The sequence below is a fragment of the Adiantum capillus-veneris genome, chromosome 17, assembly GCF_014529385.1.
Source record: "Adiantum capillus-veneris isolate H3 chromosome 17, ASM1452938v2, whole genome shotgun sequence".
Taxonomy (NCBI): Eukaryota; Viridiplantae; Streptophyta; class Polypodiopsida; order Polypodiales; family Pteridaceae; genus Adiantum; species Adiantum capillus-veneris.
Window position 1 is genome coordinate 33,182,344 of NC_140947.1, and position 27,500 is coordinate 33,209,843.

The 27,500-nt window shown below is 43.1% G+C and overlaps 2 protein-coding genes across 4 annotated transcripts in view; one reads left to right on the forward strand and one right to left on the reverse strand.

The window, feature by feature from the left end:
- Positions 1 to 27,500, reverse strand: part of LOC147437028 (uncharacterized) — a 32,154-nt gene that overhangs the window by 3,216 nt on the left and 1,438 nt on the right. The gene's annotated exons all lie outside the window — the stretch shown is intronic.
- LOC147437029 (uncharacterized) lies at positions 17,329 to 19,691 on the forward strand. 3 transcript variants are annotated; one of them, XR_015184710.1, is made up of 4 exons: positions 17,329 to 17,546; positions 18,567 to 18,642; positions 18,747 to 18,882; positions 19,086 to 19,691. XR_015184710.1 is itself a non-coding variant. In XM_086485820.1 (3 exons), exons 1-3 carry the CDS (start codon positions 17,484 to 17,486, stop codon positions 18,821 to 18,823), a joined length of 216 nt encoding a protein of 71 aa, XP_086341946.1. In that variant the 5' UTR covers positions 17,329 to 17,483; the 3' UTR covers positions 18,824 to 19,690. The 3 variants fall into 3 exon arrangements, 2 of the variants coding, with proteins under 2 accessions (XP_086341946.1, XP_086341945.1); XM_086485820.1 differs by having other exon boundaries at positions 18,747 to 19,690; XM_086485819.1 differs by having other exon boundaries at positions 18,567 to 18,882; positions 19,086 to 19,688.

Genomic DNA, 27,500 nt, shown 5'->3' on the forward strand with positions numbered 1-27,500 from the left:
TATTGTCTCTTCCTACTATTGTGGTTTGAGCCCTATTTACACCCATACCACACACAGTATGTGAACATGTGTGTCCGTCTTCAAGAAGCGCCACCATAACATGACCCACTCACTCTTGAGGGCCACATCTATACAGGACCTAGGTCATACGCTCGTGTTACTCTTGCAAAGTGGCTACTCTTCACAAACGTGTATGTCTGATTATCCAAAGTGGCAAGGCCTTTATAGGTGCTAGAGAGAACTCTTTGAGTTACCCCACACTATTTGAGAAGCTACTCTCTCTACCGTAGCTAGGCCCCCTTGGCCTACCTTTACCTTGCCACAGAGAGTAGAGCTTTACTTCTAAAACTCATTGGGTCTTTTTTCTTTTAATTTAAATTTCAATTGAAAGACCCTTGCAAAATACTTTCTTTGATAAACTTCTTTCCACCTTTATATCGTAAACTTGTTTAAACTTTTTCTATTGGCCCTCAAATTGTCGGTTCTCTTCCAACCAAGACAACCACTTCAAAGGCTTCTAAAGCGCTTTCCAAGTCAATTGGATTTAATAAAAGATAATAGATGGAGCTAGCATGGCTACCATGTGAAAGTGTAGCTTTAAAAGAATTTTCTTGCAAAGCTCTGCATTCAGCAAGTTCTTCCAAAGCTTGAGCTTTGTTTAGGATTTTATGGTTCTTGAGATCTAATGCTTCTCAGGCACACATATTGATGTAGGAGAAGGAATTTGTACTTAAGGGGCTAGACAACCACTTATGTATTGATTCATTGTACCCTATAAATTGTTTTTCAGTAATTTTGAGGCTTGTGTTTTTATGCAAATATTGCTATGTTGAATGAGATTTGGATGGTTTCTGGATTTATAATGTAAATAATGTTTTGATACATTTTTTAATGTAGCTAAAATTTTGTCTTGAAATTGTCCATATTTTTGTCTTCCCTCGGTTGTGTATGACCTTGGTGTTTCCAAGCCATGTAAGTTTTCATTTCAAGATCCACTTTGTACGTTGATAATTGTGTAGGATTTTATGCTCCATTTAGAGCTCAACTTTTTTCCCTCATGGCCCATGCAATATTTCAAATTTCATGGGTGGAGCATGTTGTTTCTTTTAAGAATTGTCTAATCAAAGAACTTGCAAGATTATGAGGAAAAGATGAGAGGTAATATCAACAAACAACAAACGCGTTGCGTTTCTATGGACACCATTTATATACATCATGGGTCATTGAGCTTCTAACAAGCAATTAATAGTGTTTCATTGTAATAGGCAAAAAATTTGGACACAATCTTCTTGATGGAGCGCACCTAGCAACCCCCGAGAAAAAAACTTTCTTAGATGTGGCCATAATGGCTTTCTGCTAGAGTTGTCTTCATATTACATCTATTATCTTCTTTTTTTTTGGGAGGAGGGGAGCGGGGAGGGAGTCATGGTTTTAATAGCATGTATGGCCTTGGCTCAACACTGTGAGACTTGTTTTAGTACTAAGCTTCTCTCAAGGTTTTTTTTTCGTACCGATGTCACGTGCACACCTAACCATATGTGCATGTGGATAAGCTATAAGTCCTACTTCTAGGATTTAGAACAACCTAGGAAGTGTTCTAGCACCTTCATGAGCCTTTATGCAAAACATGCATGTCCAGTTGCATACTCTCTAATTGCTCATGAGCATAGCCAATGTCTCCGAGGTGTAGGCATTAAAGAGTCTTCCTATAGAGATCACTAGTACCCAGCCTAGGTATCTCACTGCATAGGAAACACCTCTCATTAATAGGTTCTTAAACTTATTAATAATTCCATTATTTGTAGAATCGTGGGGTTTTATTAAGCCTTGCTTGACCCATTAATTACATATAAAGATGACCCTAGGGTCACCACCAACGCATCAAAAGTCAGTACCCCCAATATCCTGTAAAGAAAGAGGATGCAAGAGAGCTACACAAGACAAGCACAAAGCACACAGAGATGAAAAGCTTCTTCTTCTTTTCACAGAAAAGAGAGTACAAAATGACTAAGTGCTAAAACTGAAAAGTAGCACATATGTACATGCGGTCACTAAATGTGAACTCGCTAGAAGCGTACTAAGCTGACACTATAAGTGTAGTCCAGCTGTAGAATCACTGGCAGAGATCCTTCGTGTCGGTCACCTAACGCGCCAGTGAGTAAATGTCGTAAGCGGCCAAGACCCGTAGTGGATGCCAGCTCAAGATGTAGAGCTCGACATCTCAACACTCCCCCTCGAGCTCTGCATGTCGCAGAGTCCAAGCATAGTCCGGAAACGTTGAAGCTTCTCAGCTCCGAGGGCCTTGGTAAAGATATCCGCTATCTTCTCCTCTGTGATGACGTAGACCAAGTCGATGTCGCCCGCCAACACTTGCTCTCGAACGTAGTGGTAATGGACCTCTATGTGCTTGGTCCTAGCATGGAACACTGGGTTCCTAGCCAACTGCATGCTGCTGAGGTTGTCACAATGGATGACAATCTGTTGGTCTCTCTGCACTCCCAAGTCCTCAAGTAATGTGCGTAGCGAAGCTACCTCGCACGCTGCAACTGCTGCACCTCTGTACTCGGCCTCTGTGCTCGATAAAGCAACCGTAGGCTGCTTTTTTCTGCTCCAAGTAACAGCAGCACTCCCAAAAGAGAACATGAAGCCACTCGTAGATCTCCTATCAACAATGCTACCTGCCCAATCTGCATCGGTATACCCATACAATGCTAATGGCGCATCTGCTGCATAGAACAATGCATAGTCAAGAGTCCCTTGCACATACCGAAGTGTGCGTCGTACTCCATCCAAATGTGGCTTCCTCGGAAGCTGCATGAACTGAGTCTCCAAGCCTACTGTGTAGCTCAAGTCTAGCCTCGTGATAGTCAAGTAGATTAGACTACCCACAATCTTTCTGTACATCTTGACATCCTCAAAAACATCACCCTTCTCTGCACTCAGCTTTGCATTCACATCCAAGGGAATAGAAATTGGCTTACAATCAGCCATACCATACTTTGACAACATGTCCAAAGCATATTGTCTCTGTGACACCCATACACCCTCTGGAGTCCTAATCACCTCAATGCCAAGAAAGTAGCGCAACTCGCCCAAATCTTTCATTTCAAAGTCCTGTTTAAGAGGACCCTTCACATGGTCAATCTCCATAGCATTGTCACCCACAATAATAAGGTCATCTACATATATGGTAATGACCACAATCCCCACATCACTCTCACGTACATAGAGTGAATGATCAGCATGAGCTCTCCTAAAACCAATACTGACAAGATACATGGCAATCCTGTCATACCATGCTCTAGAGCCCTGCTTCAAACCATACAAAGCTTTGAGAAGCCTGCATACATAATCTGGGTAACTTGGATCGACATAACCAGGTGGCTGATCCATATACACTTCCTCTTGCAACTCACCATTCAAGAAGGCATTCTTTACATCCATTTGATGCATAATCCATCCTCTAGATGCAGCCACTACTATGATAGCTCTCACAGTCATCATCTTTGCCACTGGAGCAAAGGTCTCCTCATAGTCTATGCCATACGTCTGTGCATAACCCTTTGTGACCAGCCTTGCCTTGTGACGCTCAATGTTACCATCAGCCTTATGCTTGGTTTTATACACCCATTTACAGCCAATAGCTTTCTTGCCACTTGGCAATGGCACCAACTCCCATGTGTCGTTTGCTTCCAATGCAGCCATCTCTTCATTCATTGCATCATCCCAATGCACATTTCCAACTGCATCCTCAAAACATGTGGGCTCCACATCCTGTATCACCTTAGCCATGTAAGCTTGGTGATGCGCTAGATACCCATCATAAGTTAATTTCTGAACTGGATTTCTGACTCTGTTAGATCTGCATGGTCCTGGGTCACTCCTTTGCCCTCTAGCATCTTCTTGTACTTTCCTTATACCAGGTGTCCTAACAGCCAGAATTCCAAATTCCTCATCAAGACTTTGTTCAGAACCATCTGAATCCATGTCTACATGTGAAAACCCTGATGATGCATCAGCCATAAAGGGAGGTTCATCTATTTTTTCCTTTCCTTTTCGTGATATATTCCCTGTACCTGTTGGTGGAGTGACCTGCGTACGTAGTCTACCATTCCATGGCTTCTCAACAGAGCCACGAGAAGAGGACTCTTGTGGTCCACTCAAAACCTGTGACTGTGGCCTCACATTTTGTACAACCACATTATCTTTTACATCAGCCCCAATAGTGCCATGTGCATTATTGTACCAGCTGCTCATCTCATCAAAGACTACATCTCTGCTCACTCGTAGTTCTCGTGTAGTAGGATTGTAGCACCTGTATCCCTTTTGTTCAAGGGAATATCCCACAAGAATACATTTCTCTGCTTTAGGATCCAATTTCCTACGCAACTCATCTGGTACATGCACGTAAGCTATGCAGTCAAACACTTTCAAGTGTGCCAAATTAGGCTTTGTACCTATAAACTTTTCCTCATGCGTTACATCATGCATCGCAGCTGTAGGTGTCCTGTTCATAATGTACACAGCTTTATTTACAACTTCAGTCCAGAAATGATGAGGCATGTTCTTCTCATTCATCAATGCACGTGCAACCTCTGCAATGTGCTTGTTTTTCCTTTCTCCAACCCCATTCTGCTGTGGAGTATATCTGCATGTAAACTGCCTGCGTATACCATGCATTCGCAGAAAATCTGAAAAATCGTTGGAGAAGTACTCTCCCCCTCCATCTGACCTCAATGTCTTGATTTGCATATCTGTCTCCTTCTCAATCATGACTTTGAAGTCCTGAAAGTGACCAAACACTTCACTTTTGTTACGCATGAAGTAGACCCATACCTTCCTTGTATGGTCATCAATGAAAGAGACATAATACCTGCAACCATGTATACTTGCAGTATCGGTTGGACCCCAAACATCTGTGTGCACCACCTCAAGTGGATTTTTACATACATTGCGCTCATGTGAAAATGAGCCCTTTGACTGTTTTCCAAACTGGCATGCTGCACACACTTTATGCATACCATCCACCTTGAATTTGGGCAAACCTTTTACAATCTGTTTTGATTGCATGCTGCGCAATCTCTGCTCATTGACATGGCCAATGCGTTTGTACCAAATGTCAATATCAGCTTTACCTCAGGCATGTCTACATTCAGCGTAAACATTCTGTCCACACATTTGCCCTCTGTGATCAGCTTACAGCCATTCTGGAAATCTTCTACATAATAGCCATTTGGATTGAAGCGAACCTGCATATCCTGCTCAACCATTTGTCCAACAGAAACAAGATTCTTTGTAATGTTTGGGACATGAAGTACATCTGCTAAGTGCTTTGATTTCCCACTCTTCGTATTTATAGATATGTCCCCTACATGAGCAATGGGGTGAGCTGTGTCATCTCCTATCTGCACATAGCCTGATACATCTGGTTTGCGCATATCTCTAAACCACTCTCCACGAGACGTCATGTGATTAGAGGCACCTGAATCCACATACCAAACATCATCTTGGGTGGAATTCTCTGCAGTCATTATATTCATTACATGCTGCATAACAAACATGCGCTCGTTTTTGCTATCATCTGCATCTCTGCTAGTAGATGCATAGTTGCCCTGTTCTCTCTTTCCACTTGCTTTTCCCTTTGGACAGTCACGTGACATGTGACCTCTTTCACCACAAGTCCAACATTCTCTGCTATCTGCAGTATGTTGCTGCCTGCTTGATCCTGCACCACGACCTCTTTGACTCCCCCTGCCTTGATACTGGTTTCCCCTGCCACCTGTATTGTTTTGATTTGATTCACCTTCTTGAAATTGGCCCTTGCAACCCCTTGGGCCTCGACCACGACCTCTACCTCTACCTCTGTTGGAGTTAGAATAGAAGGCCTGTTCAGAATTATTTCTGCCATGAGAAGAAGATGTGTCAAGGTTCTTCTCCTCAAGAATAAGCATAGAAATCAAATCTTGGAACACGGGGATGTCGTCTCTTGTATTCATGGAAGACCTGAAATGTACATACTCATCTCCTAGACCATCTAAGCATGCACGGACAATGTCATCGTCTTCCACTGAGACTTTAATAGATCCAAGAGCCTCGATGATACTCTTGATCTTCAAAGAATAATCATTGATGGAGAGGTTGTTCCTCTTAACCTGATTTAGCTCTGACTTTAGTTGAAGCTTCCTGGCCTTGGTGTTCACTTCGAACACTCTGCCTAAGTTTTTCCATGCAATGGCGGGGGTTTTAGCATCCTGTAGATAGCCCATCATGCCATCTGTGATGTTCATAGAAAGCCAATACATCACTTTGCTCTGGCCTTGTTGCCAGTCCCTCAAAGCTTTCCTTTGTTCTGCTATAGCATTTGCCTCGGGAATCTCTGGTTGCTTTTCATTGTCTCCTTCTACATAGTCCCAATAACCTTTTCCTTTTAGGAAATTTGTTATTCTGAACTTCCATGCAGGGTAGTTATTTTTCTCAAGCTTCTCAGTGACAATCTGACTGAAACCGTCAGACATCTTGAAGCACTAAGACAAAATAGCTGCAATCTGTAAAAACCTGCAAATCTGGTGAACCTGCTATCGTGGTACCTGTAACGCTATCTACACTCAACGAGTGTCCACAATCAAGCGTACATACAACCATTGTACTTGTACAGTAAATCTCTATATACTTCACTTTGGAGACCTGTTCAGAAACCTGTACGAAAAACCCCTAAAATTCTAACATAAAAACGTAAGAAAGCGTGCGAAACGACTCCAAGTATAGAGAGACAAAAAACCGGTGGGAAGGTTAAGGGATGCTTAAGGTAAAAAAAAGTGGGACACCAAGGGATTGCGAACGAAGGGATTGTGATGCTCTTGCTCTCATAGCCTCTCTTGCCTGCACCAGGCTCTGATACCATGTAAAGAAAGAGGATGCAAGAGAGCTACACAAAACAAGCACAAAGCACACAGAGATGAAAAGCTTCTTCTTCTTTTCACAGAAAAGAGAGTACAAAATGACTAAGTGCTAAAACTGAAAAGTAGCACATATGTACATGCGGTCACTAAGTGTGAACTCGCTAGAAGCGTACTAGGCTGGCACTATAAGTGTAGTCCAGCTGTAGAATCACTGGAAGAGATCCTCCGTGTCGGTCACATAACGCGCCAGTGAGTAAATGTCGTAAGCGGCCAAGACCCGTAGTGGATGCCAGCTCAAGATGTAGAGCTCGACATCTCAACATATCCTACGGACAGTCAACCTATCAATACCCTCATCCCATAGTGCTTTTCAACATGGTGGCACTAAAAAAAACTTGAGAGAAGCTTAGTACCAAACAAATCTTACAATGTTGAACCAACGCCAACGTGCTATTGAAACCACCCTCCCCCCCCCCCCCCCCCCCCCCCCCCCCCCCCCCCAAAAAAAAAAACAATAGATGTAATAGGAAGGCAACTCTAGCAGAAAGCCATTATGGCCACATTTAAGAAAGTTTTTCTTAATGAGAACATAGTTAAAGAGATCTAATAACTATTCATGAAACAAGAATGCTGTGACTGCTCGGGGGGTTGCTAGCTGGTTCGAGCTCCATCAAGAAGATTGTGCCTAAACTTCTTGCATAACATTACAATGGAACATTATTAATTGCTTGTTAGAAGCTTGATAGCCCATGATGTACATAAAAGGTGTCAATAGAAACACAACGCATTTGTTGTTTGTTGATATTACCTTTGATCTTTGCCTCATGATCTTGCAAGTTCTTTAATTAGGAAATTATAAAAAGAAACAACATGCTCCACCTATGAAATTTGAAATATCGCATGGGGCCATGAAGGAAAAAAAGTTGAGCTCTAAATGGAGCATAAAATCCTACACAATCATTAAACTACAAAGTGGACCTTGAAATTGAAATTTCCATGACTTGGAAACACCAAGGTCATATACAATGGAGGCAAGACAAAAAAAATGGACAATTTCAAGACAAAATTTTAGATACATTAAAAAATGCATCAAAACATTATTTGCATTATAAATCCAAGAACCATCCAAATCTCATTCAACATAGTAATATTTGCATAAAAACACAAACCTCGAAACTATTGAAAAACAATTCACAAGGTACAATCAATAACACATTAGTGGATGTTTAGTCCCTTAGGTAGAGACACCTTCTTCTACATCAATATGCGTGCTTGAGAAGCATTAGATCTCAAGAATCATAAAATCCTACACAAATCACAAGCTTTGGAAGAACTTGCTCAATGCAAAGCTTTGGAAGAAAAGTCTTTTAAGGTTACACTTTCATGCGGCAGCCACGTTATACACATCTATTATCTTTTATTAAATTCAATTGACCTGAGAAACACTTTAGAAGCTTTTGAAGTGGTTGCCCTGGTTGGAAGAGAACCAACAATTCAAGGGCCAACAGAATAAGTTTAAACATGTTTGCGATATAAAGGTGGAAGGAAGTTAATCAAAGAAAGTATTGGGCAAGGGTCTTTGAATTGACATTTATTTTTAACTTTTTTTAAAGAGCCAATGAGATTTAGAAATAAATCTCTACTCTGTGTGACAAGGTAAAGGTAGGCCAAGGGGGCCTAGCTACGGTAGAGAGAGTATAGGGCAACTCAAACAGTCCTCTCTAGCACATGTAAAGGCCTTACCACTTTGGATAATCAGACATACACATTTGTACACCAGCCTATGACATGGGTCCTATATAGATGTGGCCCTCAAAAGTGAGTGGGTTATGTTATGGTGGTGCTTCTTGAAGATGGACACACATGTGCATATGCTGCGTGTAGTATGTGTGTAAATAGGACTCGATCCAAGTCATCCCCTTGGTTCGATGATCCCTCCACAACAGCAGGAAGAGCAACCATCTAGTTAGCATGCCCTTCATTCCATGCCCATGTGTGTGTCTACAACAAAATCGTGTAAGTATAACAGGACTTACTTTGGAAGTTGGCTAGCAACCTCACGTGGGCGGCAACGCACTGTTCTTGTTGGGATGCATGTCATACTCTTTCAAATACTTGTTGCGATAAATGTGCATTTAAACTTTACCGTTTGCTTCCTCTCTTGTTCTATATGTATGCGTGTGTGGTTATATATACTAGTACAACTGACGGGCTTCGCCCGCCTCTGTGTGTGTGTGTGTGCGCGCGCTCGCTTTGTGCATCGAGGCTGCAAGGGACATTGCCGGTGGAAGCTCCTGCAGACACGTGTCCTGGGGGGAGGGGCCAGAATCACTTTCTCTACACGTCACAACCTACTCCGTTGGTTGAAAGAAAAGAAACATATTCGAATGGAGGCAATATCTAGCCAGGCTAGACATTATGAATGCCAAATTTGTGGCACCGAGAGTCATATTTCAACCACAATCAAGGCAGTTGGGATAACTTGGAAAGCCATAACTATAAATACAAAATCTTAAAAAGAAAAATTTTTAGCGCATGTAGCGAGGTGCCACTCAACACTCCCCATGAAAGAATTGCACTGTGTTCGGTTACCATTGATTTTTTGTATGGCTAAGGCAGATCTTTCATTATACTTGCAAAAATGAGAAAGGTATTGTGATAGTTTGCATTTATGTGGCTAATTAAATCATTGGGAGTACTAGTGAGCCTGAAGTGATTCCTAACAACAGATCTCTTAAACGAGAAATTTAATAGGAAGATTTAAGTGAGCTACATTATTTTTTGGGCATTAAGATTATATGGATGGAAGAGGGCATATGCCCGTCACAATGATAGTATGCATTAGTTTTATTTTCAAAGTATGGTATGATTGATTTTAAGCCTATTATTGCAACAAGGGTGTTGCTTAGTGCCAAAAGCATCATGCATGTGGCTCGGTTCACACTCAGGCTAAAAAATCAACCTGTAAATCAGCTCTGCATAGAGACAAAAAGTGGTGGGGTTTTGTTTTTGAGAGATAGTGCCCCTTGGCCTATATCTCACACAGGCATGGGAGGAGATGGGATCTACGGTGGGATGATTGAGGACCATAGATCCCGGGCCTCCATGAACAATGTAAACTCAGGAAAAATGTAAACTTGGATACAATGTAAACTCGGGTACCCGAGTTTATTTCGCCCCTCCCCCCCTCGCCCCACGGGATTGAACCCACAACCTAGGGTTTGAGGGCCATGTGGCCTATCCACCACGCCCGTGCACGTCACTGTGGAATGTACACGTTTTCATGGAGTTTTGACGTGCAAAAGTATCAGAGCTCGCAAAAGTAAACTCGGGTATTTTTGTAAACTCAGATACCCAAGTTTACAAAAATACCCGAGTTTACTTTTGCGACAAGATCTACGGCGCGCGCCTAATGTCGGGGCCCAAAAGTGATGGGAGCCTTTGATCCCATCTCCCATGCCCGTGTTAGATATAGCTGAGGGTAGTGCCCCCTAAAGTAGGCGCCCCTTGTGGTATTTATTTATCCTTATTTCTCAAGAAAAAGAGTGTACAATGCATCTTGTTAGAGACAATATTTGAGTATCTAAGCTACAATTGGCATGCTGGTCTATTATTTATAAACCATGATGCTAAAAGACAGAACAAGCTTGTTCGCCTTGGGTGTTGCTCAAACTTCTTTTTGGCCCCAGAAATCATTACAATGGGCCATAATTAAAAATAGCAACGTGGACTACTATGTGAGCATGTTGCCATGCCTGATGGGCCTATGCATTGCCATGTCAATAGTCACTTAGCCATATAGCCATATTCCTAACTAACAATGCTATGTCAACAGTATGTAGAAATGAAAGAGCTTTCCCAACAATTAATGTCTAAACTTTGTGGCATTGAACACCATTCCTAGTGCCTCTCTTTTTGTAGTAAAATACCCTTGTTCTGCCTTACTAAATCTCTGACTGGCAAAATACACAAGGTAATCCGCCTTCCCACATCATCACTTTTGTGACATATCCCCCTTTTTGGAAGAGCATGGCCCTCGTTTACACTTGCTAAAAGAGGCATATTATAATACACAGAGCACCGAGAATCAATAGACATTCACACCTTGAACATGCTCAGCAAGATAGTAGAATTTGTGGACATCTTAAACATGCTCAGCAAGATGAATTTTTTTTTATGGTGGAACTTTAGCAGCATATGTCAGACATGGTGGAATTGTTATTACATCTGAAACAACATGTGAAAGTCCTTTTTCTTCCTCTCGTAGAGAGGAGCACTTTCCAAAGTAGGAATCCTCACCATCAATATCCACCCATGGCATACACGCCATCGAGCATGCATAATTTTCACAAGGGACCTGCCAAGAGTAGTATTGAACTCATCAAAATATCGACCACTAGCCATCCTTCTGATCTGATATTTTTGATCGGTACAAGGATCAAATGTACCGATACAAGGATACAAGGATTTAATGTAATGATGGACTAGCACTAATAGAGAACGATGAAAACATTTAGCTCACAAACTCAATCAAAGAGAAACATTAGTCATAAGTTGAGAGAGTTCACATTGTTGCAACAAACCATACATGTAGATGCATAGAGTCCTCAAGCTTGTTAGCTTGAATACTTGAAATGCACTTAAAATATAGATTACACTTGCATGATTGGTATGAATCCTAGTCAGTTGTCATGGCGGCGAAGCAGAGTTTTTTGAATGCACTCAGGACATGTACCTGTGAGTCTTGGGCTGGGATCTAAGTGTGCTGCCAACCAGAGCCTTCTTTACTCGGTCCATGAGTTAGTCGAGTTCCATTGAGTTCCGAGTCTGTTGTTGCATCTTTGAGTTTGCTTGTTCCATTGCTCTATAGTGTATTCTTTCTATTGGAGTGAGGTTTCATGCATATTGCACTAAGGATCGCCCACAATAGGGAGCACCGCGCTTTTTCTAAGCGCATGACACACTTTTCTTGCTACAGGTGCTCTCATTTTTGGCACGTCAAATGTGACCTCAACTGAAGTCTCACTCCACTGAGCATACATGGTCGAGGAGCTAGCTGTGGTTCAGTCCTTGCATGGTCTAGTTGGCTGGTTTTGTCCAATTTGGTCTAGTCCACCTTCACCCTCGACCAACTTCAGCTTGGTCTAGTACACCTTCGCCCTCATCCAGCTTGGTCTAGTCGACTCTCGTCCTCTTCAAGTAGAGTCGGGTTTAACTTGGTCCAGTCAAGTCTAGCCTGGATTTGTGGTCTGGACTTTCCACCAAGTAGTCCAAGGGTCTTCTTGTGCGCAGAGTTGGGTGGGTCTATTTCCATTGCACACATACGAGGCAGTCTAAAGATCGACCCAAGTCCCCTAATGAGTCCTTTGTAGTACTACCACAGAAAAGATCAGCCTTTCATTAGGAAGAGAACGGGGTCTAGGAGGGCCTCTTTATTTGGGAATTTAAGGGAGTCAAAGCTCTAGTATTAAGAAATCAATCAAAGGACAGCTTTTGAATTCAAATATTTAAAACGGCTAGTTTATTTGAATTAATTTTTTCACCCCAAAATGAAATTTAAAATCTAGCGAGCAAAACTATATCATGTAACCTATCTACATAAAGAGCTCGACGTGTAGATTACACATCTATAATCTCCGCTCAAATTGGTCAAAGGACTCTCCACAGAGGATGCAGACAATCATGCTAGGAGATTTGTATCCCTCTGTAGAGGTTGTGGCCTCAATAGAGAAGGTGCCTACATAATTCTCTCCCGTCAACCTTGGATAACTTAGTAGATAAATAGTATAATCAGTTTTCTCAAAACCACTTTACACCTGGGCAACTAAGGCAATAGTTCTATGAAGCCTTTAGACTAGGTGATTTTCAAGAGAGTCTTGGATGAGTTGGAAGACTTGGCATGCCAACCTAATTTTGCATGCTTATAATTCTGCATCCTACTCAGTCTATTCCTAAACTTACTCATTACTAAATGCCAAAGATTACTTTTGATTACCTTGAAAAACTATAAGCTCCCCACACACCCCCTGTTCCTACACGCGTGCACCCATTTTGCCCTTGCCATCTCTTCAACTCCCTCTTTTGCTAGTTGCGCTGCAGATCAGAGAAAACTTGTTCTGAGAAAGCTCTTCATCGTGCTCCACTCTGCCTGGGAGCAAGCCGTTACTCACCAAGTTCTTCCTCATAAGGGTGACAGAGCCTCCTCCTCCCCTACTTGGGTGCCCTGTTGCACCTGCGCCTACCAAATTCCATCAAATATCCCTATCATCTCCTTATTGTGACCATCTCCAGCACACTCCACTCTTGCAAAAGCCAGAGAGAGACAGATTTTGCGCATCCGCAAATTGGCCACCCCTGTGTGTGAGAGAGAGAGAGAGAGAGAGAGAGAGAGACAGAGAGAGAGAGAGAGAGAGAGAGAGAGAGAGAGAGAGAGAGAGAGAGAGAGAGAGAGAGAATCATGTCCATGTCGCCATCATCACCCCCCTTGCTGCGAGGTATGCCTTACCTACCTCTGCAAGGGCCTGCTCCCTCTCCTGTCTCGAATCCGCCTTCCTATAGCATTGTCTCCCTCTTGCTGGCCCGTCACAAAAAACACAGAGTTCGTCATCTGCCCTCCTCCACTCCTTATCCTCATCACCTCCACAAGGTCTTGTTGCAGACGAGAGAGAGAGAGAGAGAGAGAGAGAGAGAGAGAGAGAGAGAGAGAGAGAGAGAGAGAGAGAGAGAGAGAGAGAGAGAGAGAGAGAGAGAGAGAGAGAGATTTCATTATCGTCCACAGAGGCTAGATATGACCCATGGGACCAAAACAAACATTGCATCTGGTTTTCCGGGGTGCATGCATTAGATACATATCAGTTAGGGACTGAGGGTCCATCTATGAGTGAAAGGGGAAAGGAAAAGAACAAAAACAAAACCTAAGGAGGGTCAGGTGGAGGTGGAGGTGGAGGTGGCTTGGGGGTTTGGAACTCCTGGATGATGGCTTTACCGCCAAGGTAGACTGTCCATTTACCTTGTTTACGGGCTTCATACATCTTCTTAAGCTCGTCGTGCCTTAAGCTTGAGTTGATTTGTGGTCAATTCTTCTGCGATCCAAAGCTTAGTCTCCTTGAGGCGATAGGATTGACGTAGCAACGTCGTCCCTTCTTCTTTGTTTTTGAAAGTGAGAATGCATTGACCAAGTGGCACATGCCTATGCGTATCATTGATCCAAAAGATAGTATCGGGCTCCATGTTGATGACTGGTTGAAGAATGTCATAGAGCTTGGTGATGGCTTCTTCGAGGGTGTCCTCCTCAGTGCACCATGGTGAGCAAAGCCCTCCAATCCGGATTTTGAGGCCGAGGGCTTCTTGTAGCCGGAATTCTTGTAAGTTTCCTTGTATTCCGCTATCAATCTTCTTATGTATTGCTTCATGGTCTTCTTTTTGAGCTGTCTTGGCAGCCTCAGTGAGAGAAGCTTCGATTTCGTGTGTTTTTACAAGCAAACTTTCGCTCTCCTTTGCCTTTGGAGAGAGAGAGAGAGAGAGAGAGAGAGAGAGAGAGAGAGAGAGAGAGAGAGGCGCATTGGCATGCAAAGAACTGCAGGCGACTGACCGACCTGCCTTTGCTTCTTTCCTCCATCTGTCATGCTAGCTTTTGATATTGAAAAAAATCTCTCCTTGTATACTCACGCCTCTACCAACTCCTTTTTCTCCTTTCATCCCAAAACCGTATCTTTGAAGATACCCTTTAAAAAAATTCCCATAAAATTGTTGAGCAGACCTACTGAGACATTTGCAAAACTCATGACAAGAACACATCCTCTAGTGGCCAAGCTTCCCCAGCAACCAAGAGAATTCATAGTCAAGAAGTGGGTGGAGAAGACGTCTCAACAAAAGCTCCAGGAGACTCTTCAACCTGGAGCTTTGGAGGAGTTTGTCGCAACCGCTATCAGAATAGAGGGAGAAAGGTGGTTATCCAAGGACCCTACCTGAGATAGAGCTCACCTCGATCAGTGTCTTTGATCCCTTCATTTCTATAAGCAAGGAACTGTAGTGAAGTTACAACAAGCTCTTCAAGAGGATAGGTTCTTCTCTCTTCGAGAAGATAAAGTCCCCACATAAAGAAGCTTTGGACCAAATCAAGAGAGAGCTACAAGAGCTTCAGGCTCAGTAGGAGTCTAACCTTGCGGTCTAGTGTAGCTCATGTCGCTCTCTAGGACATCCTCCATATGAATGCCTCCTTCGAGCTTATTGCCAACTCTGTGAAAAGTCTGGACATGAAGACAAGTATTGCTACTACTTAAAGGGATAGCGACAATTACAACATAGCCTTGTTCCTCTTCAACAAGGATTGGCACCTGCATCCAACATGGTTTTGCCCTATGGTCATCTAAACTACATGCCATCTTTGTTGACTACACCTTTTATGTAAGGAATGCAAAGCACTTTTCCATCTACAAGCTTTTATCATGCTAATGCTCCCTCAATCCCTAAAAGCATCTACACTTTAGCATCCATCTCTATGCAACAAGAGGGAAGACCACCTCGTCCTTCGACTGGCCATCCAATCGGCCCATTTTGTGCTACAGATGAGAAAAATATGGGCATTACCAAAGTCTAAGCCAGAAGGTTCTCCTCCTTGCTAACAGTGCCCTAAGGCTAAGGATCACTACAGTAAGGATTGTCCAAAACAACGCGCATCTACATCTTCGAGTCAAAGTCAGAGCCAATCTAAATTTACCTTGCCCAAAATCAATCTAGTATGATTTTGTTAACCCAAGTATATAATGAAAGGGATTTTGATTTAGACTTGGAGTTGGATTTGAATTTGGTTTATGATCATATAATGTCGATTGAATTGAATTTGGAATTAATGGAATTTGATTATGAAACAATGACTCTGACCGATGATATCCTGATACATCAAGATATGACATATACTGTTTATTCTCATGGTATCGGACACTAGTCATGTGGATGACGACATGCATAACCAAATTTGTTTGCTTAAGTTATGAGTTTTTATACATGATATTTCTAACACAAAATTCTAACCATTGTTTTTGACAAGTAAGATTTGTAGATCAATAACATAGCAACTGAGGAAAGTTTCTTCCTAGCGGAGAGGTATGAATGGAATTGGAATAATTGTTATTTATTACAGCTGACAGATGGAAAAGGCACGCTTGATACAAAGTTCATTGATATTTTAATATTAAAGAGCTCTTTATGAGCTACGTCACTTTATGCCCAAGTGGAAAGCTTGTAAGCATTTTGAGCATTCAAGAAATCTATTAGTAGATATGTGCAAGAGGAAATGCTCACTCTTACATGGAGGAGATTGCACCCAGTACCCTGTGTCATTCTTCTCTTCTCTCACCTCCCTCCTCTCCATGTTCATGTAGCACTCTGCTATAGGAGGTGCACCTGCACGTACTTTTGTGCTCTATCTCGCCCCTTGTCTCTCTTAGAGCAGTCTTGCTCAAGGTTTTTGTGTGTAGACAATTTGCAAGTACGTGATTTATGATTCTATGCTCGTAGAGTGGTATTTTGTGTATATTGGCAGGGACACCTCACATCCGTCTGTAGCAATTAGCACCTTCCCTCAGCCGCCACCGTCTATCCATGTGGTTGCCCCTCAAGACAAGTTGCAGTTGGAAGAGGAGCCCGTTGGTGTCCTCACTCGGACATAGAGACTAGCCCTCGGCCTTGATCTTCCAATAGGTCCAACTCTTCTCTCCTCAATGAATACCCCTCTTCTAGCAACTGACAGGCCATCCCCAGTGCCAAGAGAGGATCTTCATCTCTACTCTCCGATATTGATGGGGCTTCTTGGAAGCTTTAGTTGACCTACAACATATCAAGGTACTAGAGAAGACACTAATACAAAATGAAAAGCCTAGAATAGAGTATCTTGAAGAACACCTTCCAACAAGTTTCGCCCTATGATATGCTTCGGCTAGATGCGGGTTTTCGAAGTGACACCCTTGTAATTATTCAGTCACTTTACCTCAGAGCAGGTCCTAATGGCGGGCACCTCCCACTACAACCATCAGAGTCCTATATGACATCCTACCCAGCTGCTCCCCACATTGATTATCGAAGCCCTTGTCTCACAATGTCCATCTTGTGGTGATAATTCTTAGGAGTGAGTGGATGGTTGGTTTTACATTGCCATACGGATCATAACTAGTTTGAATGATTTCATGTCAGTCTATGCTCATACTCATCCGCGAGATTGCTACTTTTTGGACATAGCTATCTCATGCTTTACCTGTTGTGGATACTTGGGGTTGGAGGTGACTTAAACAACATTGAATCGATACCCCCTAGTTCTGTCATGTGTTGCCCTGCCGGAGAAAAATGCGTGGAAGAGATTCCTTTTAGCTGTAGATGTAGTGGATGCTTGACACGTCCCCTCCTTTGGTCACAAGCTTGAATCACTCGGATTTCTTGTGGGTTTCGTAGAGAGGAGGGCTGCCTGCTGGAGGCGTTGTCATTGACTCTCCCTTGGTGGTTCCATTACGATTTAGGGAGGCAGTGTTCTTTCAAATCTTTTTCCAGTCTCACTGTGCATCTCGTTTCACACTCCCAATACCTCTCGACATGAATGCTGCATTTGAGATAGAGTTCTTTCTGTCGCTCCACGCAGGAGATACAGAGGATCTGGTGAGTGGAATGACCATATTTTCTGATCTTCAGCAGGCCACTTGGCCTTGTACATCTCTCCGTCTAGTGGTATTTGTCGCATCTTTACTCGCATAGAGCTTCGACATAGAGAGTAGATGCTTCATATATCTATGAGCTTGACTCTAAGGCTCATGCATGAGTCCCCTCAAGGCACATATTTTGCACGCAGACATGCAGAGTTAGCAGAATTTCATTCTATTCAGGAGGTGAGATCCAAGTTTTCCCATCATGCTGTAGTATCATACTTGATAGCCACATCAGATTGGATAAATAAGGATTTCTTTGCTACACACTGAGAGCAGCCAGCGAGCTCCTCCATGAGACCCATTAGAGATTCCCACGGACTCAATTAAGCATAGTTTTGGACATTGCCTTTGGTTTTTATGAGCAATTATTTGCTTTGGATCCAATTACTCCAGCAATTGTGCACGCTAGAGTGCAGATTTGGTCTCACTTACATCCCTTTGTGAGAGAGAATATCTGTTTTCAGCTCACGGTTCCCTTCTCTTATACAAAACTCTATGATGTAAAATGGATCTTTTCACATGATCTTATGCTTGCAGACAGGTTTTGTGCAAGATAGATGCATATTGGACGAGGTGTTTTGTTTTCATTAGTCATTAGAGTGGTCTAGATCCACAGAGACTCCTCTTGCGTTGCTCCTTGATTTTGAAAAGGCATATAATATAGTTGACTGGGACTTCTTGGAGGAAACATTGCTCTGGATGGGGTTTCCGCAGGCTTGGAGTAGAGGTGTTTTTGCTTTATGCCACTCAACGACGAGCATAGTGACCATTGGGGGCTTCATTGGATGTAGATTTGTGGTTTCTAGATCTATGCGACGGGGTTGCCATACTTGTTTTTGTTTGTGGCGTAGGCCATGTCAATTTTCCTCATAGCTCAACAGCATGCTTTTAGAGGTTTTTGTGCATGTCTATAGCAAAGGAACCAGATTTGGTAGTTCATGAGTATGCTAACAATACCCTATTGTTCTTGCAGTATTTGTTCTTGCAATATGTGCCTAGCATTTTGGATGCGACTCGCAAAGTTCTTGATGTTTATTGCTTGGCTAGTGGTACTTTCATCAACCGGCACAAGTTATACGACATGTTAGTGGGTTCTGATGATATGCCTACCTTGGGAGTATCTGAAGGTTTTACTTGGTTATGCCCTGGACAGACATGCACATATTTGGGTTTTCAATTTGGAGTCGATATCTCCCCTCAGCAGCAGTTTGTCCATCTTGCAATCTTTGAAGCAGAAGCTTTGTCATTGGTCCTTTCAGCACCTCTCTTTGGCTGGCAGAGCCTTCGTGGTAGGTTCTCCTTGCTTCAATCTGGTTCATTGCTTCATGTTGGATTCTTTATGTCTCAGCTTTATCGCTTGGTCAAAGGGTGGCTTGGATGTTATTGATCCAGAGATGTAGAGCTGCAATTCTTACCAAGCTAATTGTCCAAGGCTTTGTCCCCAGCAATGAACCTTGGAAGAATCTAATAATGTCTACCCTGGCTTTGGTAGTTCCATGGTTTGGACGTAGAGATGGGCCACTCTTGGCAACAAGGCATGGGATACCTTTTGACGGACGCGCCTCTTTCACTGTCACATGTCTCTTTTTATGCGTTCAATCAAACGGATAACGATTTTCAAGAGCATTGAGGGGCAGTTTGATCTATGTGCCACGACAATGCAGCGGGGAGATTGAGAGACCACCTCTTGTATGGAATTCTCTTGTTTTGGATTTTGATCGCAAACATCTTGGGGAGCAGAAGTTCATTGATTGGACCATTTGGAATTCTGGACCAGCACGTTCTATGCTCCGTTGGTGTGAGGCCAGACTCTTACCAATGCATAAGACGGTAGAGCATTGGAGGACTGTTGAGATAGAGGTAGCTTTACCTCTGCATTGGGACCAGATACTTCGAGGTGCAGCTACTATGCTTGAGCACGTAGGTTAGTGGACTTAGTTTGATGGATAGGGGATTCCAATCTTAGTTAACACTACTCCTGTAAAAAAAATAGCCACTTTTGTGGTTTTTAGATATTTTTTGTACAAAATTCTCTAGCACTACATAAATTACCTAAACAGAAAATTCTTTCAGGGAATAATGCCCAACCCTCAATATGAGTTAATAATAAATAGTACAAAGCTAAATTCAGGTTAAAGATGTCTTTCCATGGCCATCTCCAATATCTAATTTGTGGAGCTCGATAAATTTTTAAAATTTTCTTTTGAAAGTAAATCAAATCATTGTAAAGCAAGCTCAAACAATTCCTCAATAAGCCTGTGACAGAATAAGCCTGTGACAGATGTACTGGGCTTTTTGGATCTATATTCAAAGATCGCCAATATTTTTTACTCGAAGTTAAGTTGTGAAGTGCAGTTTTAAGTACAATTTGCTAGTTTTAGGTAAGTAAAATTCATGTAGATTGGGTATTTGAAAACTTTTAAAACCTTTTTTTGTGGCTTTAGCCAGTTTTGTGGCTCATTATAAGTCTAGTGTTAAGCACCTCCAACTTCTTTTCAATATAGCTCCACGACAAGATGGTTTTGGTCATATCCGCAACCTTTTTAGTGAGGATATCCACAGTCTCATATTGCCAAGGGAAAGCGACATTGTGTAGACTCCCTATTTTCCAGCAAATCATGGAGGTTATGGATATGGGAGGGGAGACCAATCTCTCAGCTTTATTGGGATCCCCATGTCACGAGGACGTGGCAATTGCTAACTTGAGTTGTTGATTTCTTTCGGATGATTTTTGTTTAATTTTTGGGACCCTCTTTTTGAAGTTGCAAATGACCGAACATTGCGTGGCTAGTGTGAAACGGTCAACGGCCGAGAGTTTCACCCGCAGTCGGGAAGGGCAGGTGTCACGTGACACATCCAACCCTATGTGTCCGTGGACAAACTACAGCATGACCAAGGTTCAGTTCACTCAAGTCACTCTAGACTTTTATGAGTCTGTTCGCACACCGTGCATGTCCAAACACTTAGATTAGATGCATATCCTCTGGTTGCACACGACATGACCATCAGATTCCAGTCAGACCCCATCAGTAGCATTTTTACAGTACATAGACCTATTTTCCCTATTTTTGACATTTTTCACTTATTATTTTTAAGTGACTTTTGTTAGAAAGTAGGTAGGGCAATTTTGCTAAGATAATATATAAGCAAACCACAGTTAGCACTTTCTGGCAGAAGAGGCAGTAGGAGCACCTTGCTCAACAGGCAACTTCTCAGCAAGACTTTCCCCCCCGCGACAACTCTAGCGTTTTCACTCACCAGAAGGCCTAGCGTTTTTGCATCAGATCAGCTAGTGTTTTTGCATTGCAACAGCCTGGCAACAGAACCATAGCAGATCAGCCCCAGCGTTAGCAGATTCCCACCGCACGAAGATCATTTTCAGCCCTAGCGTTTTTGCATCAGCATAGCAGTCCAGCGTTTTGCAGATCTATCGCGACAAGACCTCAACAAGGACCAGCGTTTTCAGTTTTCAGCAGTCAATTTCCACAGTAGAACCCACGAACCTCGCAGATCTCACCTTCCCGCAGCAGATCCTCGCCGCACAGTGATCCGAGAAGTTTGTAGATTCAGCCCGGAAAACGCAGATTTCAGCAGTTGCATTTTTCAAGGCGTCGTTGTTGCATCGTCGCCATCGACATTGTCACCGACATAGAGTCACAATTCAGCAAATAAAGATTTGCAGATTTCAGCCATTAGCATTTTCAGATTTCAGCCCGTCTCATCATCGTACTTATCATCGTCGACATCGTCAGCAAGTCCAAGCATTGTAGAGATTTGTGCAATCATAAGTAGACCGCTCTCACTATAGAGAGTGGGGCCTTCGGAGGAGGGTTTGACAACTTCCTGGTGTCGTATTCTCTTCTCTCTCTATCTCTCAGTCTCAACACCTTCATTCACAGTGTTCACCACTTTGTTCGTGATCATTTGCACTCTTTCACTAAAGGAACGGAAGGCTCTCCCTTCCGTAAGTAAAAGGAACCCTTGAGCACACTTCGAAGCACTCATCTTGAGCAAAGTTCAACATTCATTCTGATGCACCTTACATTGGTATCAGAGCTTTGGCAGCGTTCTGTATCACTCAAGGAAAGAACCACAAGAACCACAAGAACCACAAGATTTATTTTTTTTGCTTGCTGAGGTCGCACGAACCCAAGTTCACTTGGGCGTGTCGATGCCTAATCATGTTTTTGAAGAGTGACAGGACACCCAAGAAAGAAGGGCTTGTCCAGCCTCTCCTTGTGCCTCTTTTCACTCATTGAGAGCGGACCGTGCACTTAGCGGCCGGCCAATCGACGTGAGGTGGGAAAAAGCAACCTTGGTGTGAGCGCAAGGCCGCCAAGGGGTGCGCCCGCGGAAAAGAGCAGAACTCGGGTGAAGAGAAGATCCTTCTCTAACACAGATTGCAAGCTAAAGAAAAACCTCAAGAACCCCAAGAACCAAGACCCCCAAGAACCTCGTGAGCTTAAGAACCCAAGACCACAAGAACTCACGACTTCGGTAGATGGTCATCACTCGAAGCGGAATGGATACTTCGCTTGGAGGTGATGAGCATGAGAGAGGCGAAGAAGAATTTTCCCCACCAAGAGGTTTTTCCGACCCTCCCCCTTCCCCATCTACGCCAAGGATTACACTAACTCCTATGAAGGAGTTGCCGCAATTGTTTCTAGACAGGAAGTTAGAACACGAAGAAAGAAGGGCAGCCATAGATCGTGACTACAAAGAAATAGTGGCAGCCATAGAGCGTAAGTACCGCTTGGAAGCCAAAGTAAGAAAAGCAAAAAGAGAAGCAGAAAGAAAGGCATACTTGGAGCGTGAGCGTGAGCAAGCGCGCTTGGCGGCCGAATAGAGCGTCCGACACATGAAAGAGATGTTGTGACTCTTTTCTCAAGTGCAGGCACAGATGCAAGAAATTCGGGAAAAGGAGACTCTTTCAGTCTCTTCTTTTCCAAAGCATGACACACAGGATGAGCATGATGATTTGAATGATTATGATAAGCATGATGATTTAAATTAATGACAAGCATGATAATGAGCATGATCAAGATGTGATTTCTCACGAGCATGATGATTTGTATGACCACGATGTGATTGACAAGCATGATGTGTTAGTGAATACTTTTTTTAGTGAAGCTAACCTCGTTGCAGATTCGATCAATCACGAAGAACCCGTCTTGGCTCTCGAGTCGAGGTCCACAGAACCCCCACAGGAAGATTCGATTCAACACGTGTTGGAATTAGGATTGCAGAGAAACGCACACAGCTTGGAGAAGACGAAGGAAGCTCAAGGCACACAATAGAGAGTGTATTACTTAGTGTGCAATGGAAAGATAGATAGCCCTAGAGTGATGGACGTATATACAATGCTCAGGGGAAAAAACCTCCTAAAGAGGGAAAAAATGCCGCGGCGGTCCTAGTGTGTTCACACACATCACTACCACATGTATATGGTAACAAATCCCCCCTAGAGTGCTGCGGTGAACGAGAGCTGGCACATGAGTAGAGGGAAGTGCCATGCCCTGAGGACATGATCAGTCCACAAAGGAGAGTAAGCCCAAAGCTTTGCGGAAAGCTTCAAGCTTCTCACGAGACAATGCCTTTGTGAAAAGATCTGCAAGGTTGTCCTGTGTTGGCACATAAGCCAAGCAGATCTCTCCTGCTGAGAGCCTCTCCCTGACATAGAGGTAATGCACCTCAATGTGCTTTGTGCGAGCATGAAAAACTGGGTTCTTCGCAACTGCCAATGCGCTCTGACTGTCAGTGTAGATAGTGTTGGCAGTGTCCTGTCCAACACCCAAATCAGCCATAAGGCATCTGAGCCATACACACTCAACCGTAGCTGTGAAGACTACCCTGTACTCAGCCTCACAACTCGAAATGGCCACAGTAGGTTGCTGCTTGCTCAACCATGATATACATGAACTGCCAAGCATGAAACAAAAACCACTTGTGGACACTCGCGTGTTAAAACAACCAGCCCAATCTGAGTCCGAAAAAGCATGTAAGTCTAGCGGCAATGATCCTCCCTTGGGATAAAACAAGCCAAGATGTAAAGTGCCACTAAGGTAGCGGAAAATCCTCTTGACAGCCTGTCAATGCTTAGACCCTGGGCTATGCATAAATCTGCTGACCTGTGAGACTGCAAACTGAATATCTGGCCTCGTGTTGCATACATAAATGAGGCAACCAACAACAGTTTGGTAAAGAGTGACATCAGCAGGATCGTCAGCATCATGTAGACTCAACCTCAAACCTGTTTCCATGGGAGTGACAATAGGTTTGCAATCCTCACGTCCAAACTTACATAGCAATGTCTCTATGTAACTTTTCTGACCCAAGGCAATATCACCATCACACTGCTTAAACTGTATACCCAAGTAATGATGCAACAGCCCCAAATCTTTCATCTTGAAAGTAGCATTCAAATCAGCCTTAAATTCAACAATATGTCTCTCATTTGGTCCAGTGATCAGCAAATCATCGACATAAAGAACCACAATGAGAAGTACATCACCCTCACGTTTTACATACAATGTGCTTTCTGTTGGACTGTTACGAAAGCCTCGTTTAACCAAATGAGTGTCAGCTTTCTCATACCAAGCACGAGGAGATTGCTTCAACCCATACAAAGCCTTCTTACATCTGCACACTTTGTCCTCTTGTCCTTTTATGACAAAACCGCGAGGCTGTGTTACATAAACTTCCTCAGATATGTCACTATTCAAGAAAGCAGTAACAATGTGTGATTGATGTACTTCCCAACCAAAATGAGCTGCCAATGCACATAGAAAACGCACAGTAGTCGTACGACAAGTGGGAGCAAAAGTCTCTTCATAATCTATGCCTTTTTGTTGTGCTGATCTGCAACATTTTCAGAAACCCCCATAGGCTGTACATTTGCCTCGTTGGAAATTACATTCGTATTTCCACCACTGAAAAGAGGCAACAAAGTGTCATATGTCCTGTGAGCTTACATTATTGTCTCTAGTACATGACAGCAAGGGCTGAACAGAATCTTCCACCATCACTACATCCCATGAAACCAAAATACGCTTTGTTTGCGAATGATACAACTTGTAACCTTTGCTTTCAGCACTATAACCAACAAAAATACATTTGACAGCCTTATCATCCAATTTTCTGCGCTGTGTTTGTGGCACCAAAGCATATGCCAAACAGCCAAAAACACACATGTGCTGAATAGAAGGCGTTCTATCATGCCATGCTTCATATCGAGTAATAGACTGTAAAGCTTTCGTAGGACACCTGTTAAGTACATAAGTGGCACACATGATGGCCTCAAGCCAAAAAGAATGCGGCAAAGCTTGACTTTTGACCATACATCGTGCCATTTCCCTCAGTGACCTGTTTTTCCTCTCAGGAACACCATTTTGCTGAGGCCTATAAGGCACTGTACATTGGTGTTTTATCCCACGACTAGCCAGAAATGCATTAAATTCATGAGACATATACTCCCCCCCTCAATCGGAACGGAGAGTGCCCATAGTACATTTCGACACATTTTCAGCCATAGCCAGAAATTGTTTGAAGCACATAAAAACTTCGGACTTCGCTTTAAGCGGAAATACCCATGCATGCCTGGAGTAATCATCAATGAAAGTCACGAAGTACAGGTAATTGCCCAAGGGCGGAGTTTGCATGGGCCCACAAATATCACTATGCACAAGCTGCAACTTGCATGTGGCCCGAAATGAACCATCCTTTGGAAACTTAGAACGCTACATCTTACCCAAAATACAGCCTTCACAAACATGTTTGACAGGCACTTCAAGAGGCGACAAAGAAGCAACCATATCAGATTTCTGCAAACGCAACAAACTGGCAAAATTCAGATGACCAAAGCGTGCATGCCAAAGTTTTGCATCTGAAATAGCCCTTGAATCTGCAACAGCATTTGCAAAATTTTCTCCACACTTGTCATACAAAGTGAGCTTATACAGCCCACGGCAGAAGAGGCCAGATGCAACAATTTCATCACCAAAATTGAGATCATGAACTGTACATCTGTCATCCACAAATTTGACTGCAAGTCCAAGTCTAGCAAGTGCGGATACAGACAAGAGATTCTTCTTGATCCCAGGTACATAAAGTGCATCAACAAGTGTGAAAGAACTGCCATTAGCAGCAGTAAGCACAATCTTCAACTCCCTGAACTGGATAAGAGGCATTGTTGGCACAAGTGACTGAATTTCCATGAGGGACAGACTCGAGAGAGGTAAAAAATTCACGATGTGAGGTAATGTGCTTTGTAGCACCACTGTCGAAATACCACATGTGAATCTGCAGCAACTGACAAGCATGCATCATGGACAGCAGGATTGTAACTGCACTCTGCGCTAAAAGCCCATTCTGCATCAACATCAACATTACAGTCTCCTTTCATAGAAGACTCAACAATGGCTGCATTTGTAGTGGAACCACTCTCTTTCTTCTTAGCCTCTTTAATTGGCCTTCAACTTAGGACACGACTTGATCAAGTGATCATTAGCTTTACAATAATGGCAACGCATCTTCTTTTTGCCCTTATCACCAGAATTTCCAGACGAATTGCTGCCAACAGAAGCATTAGGAACAGAATTTTTGCCACTCGCAGCAGAACCATAAGAAGTGGCTGCATTACTGTTACCACCCTTTCTTTGAGAAGCAATAAAAGCCTGTTCAACTGCACGCTGCCTAGTCCTGTTTTTTCTAGAAAGTGACTCGTGCAACAACAATGTGCATAATGCATCAAACTTGACAACTTCAAGATTTCCTTGAGTCATCAGTCTCCAAGTACTAGTAAAAGTCTGGTAGGAATCTGGTAAGGCATCAAGAACAATCTGCACAAGGGAACTGTCTAAAATGACTTCACCTACAGAAATAAGTTGCTCATTGATATCCTTGACACTAGCAAGGAAAGTGTCCATATCATCTTCCTCATGCATGATCTTCGACTCCAGCTCTTTACGCAGCAAAGCAATTTTAGCCTCATTGCGGCTTCCATAAAGACCTGCTAGAATATCCCAAGCCTGTTTTGCAGATTTTGCCTGCGCATCCTTTACATCCCAACGAGCTTGTTTTGCCGTAGGCAAAACAACTCTAACAGCAGCAATCCTTGCAGCAAGACCTACAACATCCTCAACATCGCCTACATCCTTAGAACCGGGACGTACATCAATGCCCTGCACAATATTCCAGACGCCCTTAGACACAAGAACGTGTTGCATCATATAAGCCCACATAGGGTAATTGTCCCCATCCAACCTATCCTCAGCAGCAAACATCTTAAACACATCTGTGTTGTTGTTGTCAGCCATGGTAAATGCTGCACTTGATGTGAAAACTGCCCGAAAATAGGAGAAACAGAGCGGGAACAACCTGTGCTGTATAGCACAAACTATAGAAAACTATAAGGCACCTGTTATGCAGAAAATGACACTGACAAAAATTCTACATAAAATGATAAAATAGCCTGTGCAGTACTACCTGCAGTGGAAACGGAGGCCGAAATGAGCCCGAATCAAAAATCTGAGCTCAGCCCGAAGTATTTGTCGACCTGCGGACGCTTGCCAAAGCTCACTGAAATTGGAGAAAATGAGCAGGCGTGTACTGGAGCAGCTGGCGACTAAGCCCGGGAGGACGCAACCTGCTCTGATACCACTGCGTATCCAGTTTCGCTCATATATTTTGTCGATTTCGGATCCTTCGCAAAATTGAGCATCATCTTTGTTGCATCGCCGATCAATTGACGACGCTTCATCTCTCTTTGCTCCGCCTGAGTAGGCCGAGGCGGGCGACTCTCTGCCGGAATCTTCGTTGTGATCCTTGCCCACATCTCCAGATGTAGAGGGAGTCGACTGATCCTGCGTGAAGCCATAGGTGCCGCGGAAAAAAAAAAATTGGGGATCGG

Bases quoted from the DNA above. Each gene is read 5' to 3' on its own strand.
- LOC147437029 (XM_086485819.1), top strand. From the start codon at position 17,484: ATGAATGCTGCATTTGAGATAGAGTTCTTTCTGTCGCTCCACGCAGGA. The intron at 17,547-18,566 runs GTGAGTGGAATG...TTGTTCTTGCAG, and splicing joins CAGGAGATACAGAGGATCTG to TATTTGTTCTTGCAATATGT. The intron at 18,883-19,085 runs GTAGGTTCTCCT...TGGCTTTGGTAG, and splicing joins TGGCTGGCAGAGCCTTCGTG to TTCCATGGTTTGGACGTAGA.